Source organism: Mixophyes fleayi, chromosome 2 (genome assembly GCF_038048845.1).
Source record: "Mixophyes fleayi isolate aMixFle1 chromosome 2, aMixFle1.hap1, whole genome shotgun sequence".
Classification (NCBI taxonomy): Eukaryota; Metazoa; Chordata; class Amphibia; order Anura; family Limnodynastidae; genus Mixophyes; species Mixophyes fleayi.
In genome coordinates this window covers 291,393,307-291,403,022 of record NC_134403.1, presented here as the reverse complement: position 1 = coordinate 291,403,022, position 9,716 = coordinate 291,393,307, and the positions used below count along the sequence as shown (strand labels likewise).

At 35.1% G+C, this 9,716-nt stretch overlaps 1 protein-coding gene across 1 annotated transcript in view; it reads right to left on the bottom strand.

The window, feature by feature from the left end:
• Positions 1-2,755: 2,755 nt before the first annotated feature.
• The window catches only part of EFHC2 (EF-hand domain containing 2), a 67,705-nt gene continuing 60,744 nt past the window's right edge, over positions 2,756-9,716 (bottom strand). Inside the window, exons 12-15 of the mRNA XM_075198174.1 lie at positions 9,150-9,347; positions 8,452-8,544; positions 7,204-7,303; positions 2,756-3,504 (exon numbers count right to left, since the gene is read on the bottom strand). Of these exons, the coding sequence (XP_075054275.1) occupies positions 3,409-3,504; positions 7,204-7,303; positions 8,452-8,544; positions 9,150-9,347 (487 nt within the window). The 3' untranslated portion in view covers positions 2,756-3,408. The remainder of the gene's footprint in view (positions 3,505-7,203; positions 7,304-8,451; positions 8,545-9,149; positions 9,348-9,716) is intronic.

Below are 9,716 nucleotides of genomic sequence, written 5' to 3'. Positions count from 1 at the left end.
TTCCACCGTTATTGGTTTTGTGTTTGCTGACTGCCTTGCTCTCGTCCGCCTTTCAGCCCCTTTAGTTTTAATATTAGTCATTTAATACATATATTTTATTCCAACGTTAATCTGGTGTCCATGTCTTTATTGGTTTATTAAGATAGTATGGTAAACACTTAGAACTTCCACACTGTGCATTTTAGTGTTTGCAGTTCTGGGCTATACCACGTAGTTTCAAAAGCAAAATATTTGCTGGTATACTAAATGTGGTTTGTAGATTTGTGTTTTGGTAACTAGACACACGAAAGGCCGACTGAGTTCAATATTATATATAAACTCAATGCTGCATTCATTATATAAAGTAAGATCCTTAATAAATGCACTGAGGCTGTCAGAGCAACAGACAGATCATCCCTATTGTTCTATGCATATGTATGCATGACAAGCTCAGTAGCCTCTGACCTGAGAATGTAAGAAATTCAAAAGCCATATTTTACTGCTGGATAGAGACTTAGGGCAAACTGAATGGTCACACACAAATCATACTGGCGGGCAACATTGATTTAAGGGTGCATTACCTATGAAGCAGTCTTGCCCCTGTAAATTCTGCCCATCGTGTTTATTATTTGAGCATATACTAATTACTCGGAGTGGTCCAGCAGAATGTTGTCATTTCTTCTAGACTATACAGTCTATCTACAACTGCCACATGTGTTAGCAAATCAGGTGCTGTGACGTACTATGTTTATTTGCAAGTGACTTATCTTTAAACATCTTTGGTTTTACTAGTGTTGTCTAGCACATCTGTCAAATGGGACATATTTGTGTGAGTGCAGCCTAACCTTTGACTGATCTCATGGTAAGGACACTAAGAGCCAACTTTTCAGTTCTTACAGTCACCTCACTTAACTGGCAGATTGGTCTGAAAATACATTCTCTATTCCCATCAGAAAAGGCATGTCTACTAAGCAATAAAGCTGGTCATCTGCTTGTAACGTCTGGCACTGGTGTGTTGCCAAATGTCTGTCCTTACATGACAATTATTTTTCACAGCGTCACACATTAATATGATTACGTATTTGCAAACGGCATAACTCCAAACATAACCTTTATTACAATGTGATTGTAACAGCTAGTGTACATTTTAATTCTGAGTTAGGCAAACTATTGCTCAATTACTTAATGAACTGCAATAACCAGCAAGCTTCAACATCTTTCCTTATGCTTGTCCCTTCCTATGACTAATAGAAACATTGCAGATACCCAAATCCCTGCTTGGTTTTATAGTTACATATTTATAAACATGTTTGATTCGCACACTAGCCACCAGAATTAAATCTCTTTTCTGTAGGTAGTTAATGTGTATTAAGGCTAATATGTATTAAGTAATATAAAGAAATAAATAGAAATATCTTAACATGAGAAATTAAGGTATATATTATGGTTCGTTGTATATATTCTGAAATATACAGTATATGTCTGGGTCCAGTAATAGTCATTATGAAATTAAAAATATGTTTTTTTTTATGCATGGCAGGTTACAAACTTGCAAAGAGGTTAAATTATTGGGTGCTGGGCAACTCTTGGTGGCAATTTAGTAGCCAAAATTTGCTAGCAAGCCACAGAACTGTATGACAATAGTTTCCTGCACTTGACTTTAAGGGACACAAGAGACAAACACAAAAGAAAACACAATAAGAACAGAAATCACATAATGGAAATAAAGAACGCTTCATATAGACAATCTATGCCTTGGTATGAAGTTCACTTGAATATACTGATGTTTTATTTTAGCTAAATGTCAGCATTTTCCATAAAACTATACTGACTTCTAATCTGACTTGCCACAGATCCAAATTTATCGGCTGCATGGGAGAGGTCACCTTTGGTTAATCCGTAAATAGCAACACTACACAACTATGCATGGAAAATTAGGAGGTGTTGGGGAAAAGTAACGCAAACTAAGATAAGATCAGGGCTGTATACATACTACATAAATAAGCAATAACGGCAGGGGAAACATGAAGTAACCTTTATAATGTTCCCAATGTTGCTGATTTGGCATGACTTCAGAGCTACCACACTGTTATAAAACAGAACCTTTACTTTACAGATGTGTTTCATCAACTGGAGACAAATTTTATACAGAGAATATTCCTGTTTTGAAGACAGAAGAAAATAAAATCCTTGAACCAAGAACATGCAAATTGACTATGGGCTTATTGTAAAACATTTTATACAAACAATAAATACTTTTATTAACTTTTCAAATATTTTTCAGGGGAACACGGGATCGAAACGTTGATCTTTCCTTGTTAATTCAATTATTCACTTTAGTCCCATGGGTACTAGCTCTATGTAAATACTATGTATATATATATATATATATATATATATATATATATATATATTATAAACTATTTAAGCACAAATTTAAGGTGTTGTGTAGGCCCCTAGGTGAGCAATAATGGTTGCTTCAAATACTAAAGAACCGCCTAGGTGTCACAACAGTGAAAAAATGGCATTATTCAATGACAAAAGAAAAAAAACATGTGTGCCTTAGATTTATTCTGGCACAGCATGCCACCCCTTTACCATAGCTGCCCTCATAAATCATATATTAGGTTTGGGCAAAACCAGTACAGATTTACCTGCCAGCCCCCATGTAGCATCCTATTTAGCCCTATTTAATACTACTATATGAATTTGGTCCTCACTTGCTAAGAGTTGTAGCACAATATGGTCTCAGCAACTTCCAGATTTGGGCCAGGAGGTGGAGTTCCAGCAGAGCTCCTCCTATTTCTTACATGTGGGTAGGTAAAAGTATTGAGCTATTGAAGGAAATTATATTATCCTGTATAAATTCCTGGCATAGTTTTTCATACTGGAAGCATTCTTTTTGTTGTTTTAATAAGCTTACAATTAGTACTTTTACCTAAATCTGAAATGCTCATTTTGTAGCATATTTGATTAAACAAATGTATTAAACAAAGCAGTTTCATAATGGAAATAAAAATAAAAAAAAGGAGAAAAACAATAGTGAAAATATGCAGTCTATTTTGTTATGTTTTAGATTAATACACTGACTACAAATGGGAAATCTGGCCCGGGGTAGTCAAGAAAATCCAATTATATCTAAAATGTTTTGAAAATAATATGCAAAACAACATTAGATTATTTTCTTATTAATGGACATGGAGAACGCAAGCTAAAGGTCAGCATCTCCATATGATTTTATCTGTCACATTACAAACAATACAATCATACAGTTATAACCAGATTAAACTTAGATTTTATTTTCTCCCCGAAACAGCAGTCCACAAAGTCATTAGTACATATTTATGTCTTTCCATTTTATTTTATTTTAATGTGCGACACGCAGGAAGTATAGGAATAAATGGCGAAGAACATGAAATGGACCTATATTTATTCTTGTGAACCAAACAGATCATCAAGAAGAAGTAAGTAGTTGACGCTGTTTACTGCATTGCTTGTAGCTTGTCCACTCCACTCAGGATCAAACTGAGAAAAAAAGTAAAGACAGTCATTAAAAAGTGCCTCTTTAAGTTCAAATAAACAGCTGTGCTGAAAAATCAGCTCAATTCTGATGTAACAAAAGAAAATTTGTGAAATTGCATTAATTAAATGACTACAATACATCTATTGAGTCTTTGTGATCTTTGACATTTAGGATTTTGTACACAACACAATATTGTATTAGAATGTATTTTCATTACATTATTAGATTGTGTACAAATAGGCTAATGTCACTTCTGCATTGAGTATAAACACATACGCCTAATGCTTGCTTATCTTAAACTAAGTGGGCCTTTAGTGTGTCAAGTTACCAAGGCACAAATTTACAAATAACATCTAGTTTAATAATAATAATAATAATAATAATAATAATAATAATACTCTTTTGTTGTTGTTTGCATTGTAAGATGTGTCCTTCTCTCTACATACGCTTTTTCTTAATGTGCATTTTCTTTTGTATGCCAAAAGTTTATATGTGTTCATCTCTAAAAGATCATTTTTGTGCATAGACTGCAGAATCAGTCCAGGGCCGGGATAAGCTGACAAATTGTAGGCCGCAGAACAAGAATCGACTATTAGGAACATTTTAAATGAAAAAAAAATGCAAGTGGCCCAGTGACCCAGCCCTAGGTAGCCCACTATGGGACTGGCCCAGGGCAGGAAGATGCCTCCTTCGACTGCCTGTCCCATTTCCAGAGGGTCCAGTCATGGCTTATCTCTCTATAATATGTGGCTGGCATCTCTGAGGCATGAGGCACTCTGGGTCATGGAGCATTGTCATGACTGAGATAAGTACATCACTAGTCTTGTCACCTACACAGTAAAGATATATTTAATGTTTATGACAAAACTGCATAGCCTCTTCAGTCATGTTAAATGTGAAGTCTAGAGATGCTGTCTCATGAGCCATATACTCCATATACTAAAGACACTCCAATTTACATATAAATGGGATGGGAGGAGAATCAACTCAAAATTAATTGTTTGATCAGTTTTACCTTCTGTATATACTACACTACATCTTGCTTTCATTATATACTGTAAAATTTGAGGGGCGCTGTACACTAATATCAGGTGCTTTGGGGTGCATTTTGCCTTAAATTATTATATTATGCATTTGAAGTTAATGATGTTATAAAAGGGGTCATGGACAGAAACAAGACATAAGATGGACACATATAGAAGCCATGACTAAATATATTTATACTGTATGATTTTATAGTACTGAAACTCAGTTTCTTAGTTGGGCTTACATTTGTGACTATAATAGTTCAGAGAATCCTAAAACTTCTGATACCAGTTGTCACAATAGTGTCCCAGGAATAGAAGGGAATGAGTTACATTCATTCCGAACTACTCACACTCTGATCTTTTCCACCAAACAACTATTGGACAAAACCAGTAGATATGGTGTGTGCTTTTATACATCTTATGTCTGTAAATGTTAAATTTTGAAATAATATTAATACTATCATTTACAAATTTACAATAACTGCCATAAAAATGGAATGCACTCCCACAAGAACATGTATTGGCAGACACTCTAAATAACTTTAGGAAAGGACTGGACATTTTTATAACTAAACATATTATACAGGACCACTGTCATTAATAATATATTATATAATATGTTGATCCAGGGAACTGTCCAATTGCCAGTATGGAGTCAAGAATTTTTACCTTCTTAGGGAAAAGTACACTATTCTTTATGGGCTATTCTTTCCTTTGGAACCAACCTGGGGGTTTTCAGGTTGAAATTTATGTAGATATGTTTAAAACTTAGGGCCTCATTTAGAGTCAGACGCAATGTGCGTCTAAGACGTACATGCAAGAGCAGGAGTGGGAGTGTGCCGCAGCTTGGTAGGGTATTACGAGTGGCATGCAATCCCAGTTGCATTCCACTCGTAATACTCTACTGAGCTGCGACCAGTTCCTGCAGCTAGCTAACTATTTGCACCATCTAATTCCTGCCGCACTTTTTCAGGGTGACGTGTGTTCCGTCTGCGTCTTGATCTGTCTAGGGTTGTTTTTTGCGGGTAGACTACCATAGTATCTAAATTATTCAGGGTCACGCCTACATAACTTCGTGTTCCACCCTTCCCCTCGTACTGAGATGAAAGCAAGTGTACACTGTGTCTGAAAAGCAGACGGAACTGATACTTACTGCTTGTAAAGCGCTACGGAATATGCTGGCGCTATATAAATTGATGATGATGATGATGATGCATACTGTGCATGCGCGTCAGTGGAAATGTGCACAATGCGCCTGAAATGGACTTTGCGTCCTACTCTAAATGAGGCCCTTAATGTACAACTTAATGTAAAAATGATTCTTATAACCCATCCACTGCAACTGTGAGAACGTTGGTTTCACTATCGTACATAAAATGAGTGTTTCACTGGAAGAGTAGTCAGGTTGAAGATAATCTTTTAATATTTGTGCATATGCTATTTTACAACATCAGACAGTGCTAATTAAAGTTCAAAGTGCCCTCCAGGTACATTCCTCTGGTGATGATTATGCATTGGGGTCTATTGTAGAATTTCCCTTAAACTCTATTTAGCAAAAATAAATAAATGGCTTTGTTAGAACTTTCAGTAAGCTGTATACTGAGACTTCAGTAATACTGCAACCACAACCAGAGCAAGGTGAAAAGACTTTAACAGTGTCCAAGGGGTAAATTTATCAAGCTGCTGGTTTGAAAAAGTGGAGATGTTGTCTATAGCAACCAACCACATTCTAGTTATCATTTATTTAGTACATTCTACAAAATGACAGCTAGAATCTGATTGGTGCTATAGGCAACATCTCCACTTTTTCAAACCTGCAGCTTGATAAATTTACCCCCAGATGATGAGACATTGCAAAGTTAATAGAGAAGCTGTGCTGAGCTCAGTGTAAAGTTGGTGAGAGGTGGTCGTGGTACAGAGGTTTTTTGTCAGTGTGGCAGTGTATATCATTGTGGAACTGTGAGTTTATATTTCTGTTGGTCTATATTAGTGTGGATCTGTGGATTTTTGTTATTTCATTATATGTAGTTTTGTAAATATAAATATGATTATTATTAAGGCTATTGCATCCTCTGCTCAATTATTACAGACAGAAGTTACTTCAGCATTCTGCCTTGCTGCCTTGTCCTCACCTATATTTCATATATTGTCAATGTACAACTCAGTGACTTTTAATATTCTTATCAACTACAGTGGGAGCGACATTATCTCACATATTTTATTTTATTTACTAATTTATATGATTGTGACTTTATATGTTTTATTATTCTTGTGAATAAACAATATGACACTATGGAATACAAGATGCTTTCTTTTATATTTCTTACTCTAATATTAAAATTCTGTCAATGTGTCACAATTCTTTACATGCCACCAGTAATAAATAGAATATAATGAAGAAAGTGATGTGCAATGTGTGTTATATATTGATAGCACAGACATTTTAACATCACAGCACATTTTGTGCGTTGGATGCGTCAGTGTACGTCAATGGTGATTCTTAAGTCACTGTTCCAGCTACTGCAGTGGTTTAAAAACAAGTACCGTGAATTTGTTTTGATGTTATGTTACTAAGCATATTGTATAGGTCAAAATACCATTCCAGCATTTAAGAGGAACAATATCTCTCCACAGAGCCATCAGAAGGCAACAATTACGGAACAGGCAGATTACCTTAATTGGTGTAGTCTGTCGTACTGGACATGGATTTTCTCTCCAGTTAAGGCCAGACACCAATTTCACGTAATTAATTTGACCATCATTTTCTTCATGTCTGTACAAAACACACAAAAAAAAAGGACATTACATCGATACATATTTAAGACTTAAACAAAACAACCGCAGCCTTGTGTAGGTAATTAAAATATTTGACTGGGGACGTCGGCGCAGATCCAACATCAAGACCAATGAATATTACAGAGGCCAGGTCTACAGTTTCATAACTTTTTTTGCTATCTGATTTAGTACCAAGCTCAAAAATTTCACAAACCAGAAACATATGTGAACACTGTGCAGTTGTTGCATGCTACACATATTTAGTTACATTTGTTGACATGGTGAGTTTGTTACACTGTTGAGAGTCTGGTGTGTCTTTGTACTGTTTTCATTCTCTCATCACTTCTTGTCTGTGTCATATTGACCCATGTTTTTATAATATTCCATGCTTTTACATAACAAAAGAACCATTTGGCTACCATGTACTTTTCTATGTTGAGACCATATCATGAACTGCAAAATAAAATAGTTAATCCTGGACTAATTTTATGCTGTACGTCTGTTTTTCAATGTCATGTGTCTTAATCACAGAAGGTATCTGATACCGTTATCTACTGTAGTCTTTGTAAAATAAACAATTAATCAAGAACACCATGGAAAATGTATATTTGCAATAAACTCCCCTCCACCCACTAGCATACTTGACAACTTTTATAACCTCCCCTCTGGAGATCCCGGAGATGAGATCGGGTGGAAAATGCGAGAGGAACGTCACAACTGTGCCCCTCCCCCTCCCCCCCAGTATGTAATAGTGAGATTCACGGAATCGCGTGAGTCGTGTCATTGTGCCCCGCGACTGTGGGATCCGGGTGGGCGCCTAGTCTTTAGGATTCAGGAGTGTAGGTAAGTATGACCACTAGCAGTTTTTCAGGGTTCTGAAAGAAACTCGCATTCATTATAACTAAGATCATTGTCCATATAATGATGGTAATTATAGTACAGCCAGGTTCTCTCTAACTCATTCCTGTGTGACATACATAGCTGTACCATGTCAGCAAAAAAGTGACCCTTTTAAATTGCTGGCAAATATAAATCACATTAAAATGAACAAAGGACACTTGGTATACTGATTGTACACGTACATTGTATAATAACAAAATGTAACATATATTAGATATATCGTGAACTTAAATTGAAATAACTTACTTTTCAAGTAGTACTCGAAGAATATCATCTGCCAAGGGTATTCTGAAGGCTTTGCAAATTGTTCTAGTTTCTTGGAGTGGAAGTAAACCTTTCCTACACATAGTGAATACAATTTAAAGTTTGAATAAAAAACCTAAGTATCTGGATATAGAATGGTATTTAGAGTATATCTAAGGGAATGATTTATGAGTTATCCACATTTTACATGTGGAAGGGTATGATTAATAGGTGGTATTATTCTGTACACTGTACACAACTTTCTGTCAGGAATCATGTTTGAGAAAACAGCAAAATATAGATACAAGTAATAGCTTGCCCTCAGTTACTGTGTATACAGTTACAAATATAAGAAAATTGGTTATTTTATTGACATATTACATATATTTTACATTATAAGCAATACTACCTATTACTAGTAATAACATATTTATATTAAATATCTTGCATTTTCATATGGGATCATCTTGTATCTTATCATGTTACATTCAGTGGCTAATGTTTTACATCTGTAATAACTATATATATTTAAATGAAAAAAATGTATCTATGTGTAGTAAAAAAGTAATCTACTCTATCAAACAATGGCTTCTAAAACAGGGACATGCAACTTAAGGAAATACATCATCTTGGGGCTATAACTCCCACAATGCACTGCCATTTCCTATAAATGAAATAGTTGGCAATAGATCTGTTTTTACCTTTCACGATCATTGTAAACAAAGGCATCTGAGAGTATGCCAAAGTTCTCAAAAGACTTTTTCTTCAGTTGTTCTTGGGCTACAGCCATCAGAAGACCTAAATCAACCTCTGGTTTCTCTCGTACACTGTAGTAGCGTCCGACAGTCATTATTTCATGCTCCGTTAGTTTTCTGTCTGAAATATCTACAATGACATTTCTAGGGATAAAATGAACAAGAATGATTTATTTTCCTGCAAATAAGTCATTATAATAAACAGGATAAAGGTATATTTGTCATACCCTAATAAGTTCAGCAAGTGGGTTTGCAAATTTATTTTCACTTTTCAAATATAAATGAGTAATTATGGGTAAGAAGAAAAATATATTAATAAATATTTATTAAACAATATACTCTATACAACACACAGCAGAATAGACCCTCTAATTAATATTAGCTCATACTCATTTTAGGACAATGTCTCACTATCTACTGAGCAATCATTGCTTATCTATACATCCTTAAAGGCATCCTATAAGTATCCTGAATTCACTTCGGGCTCAATAAGTCACATTTAAACAATAAAAC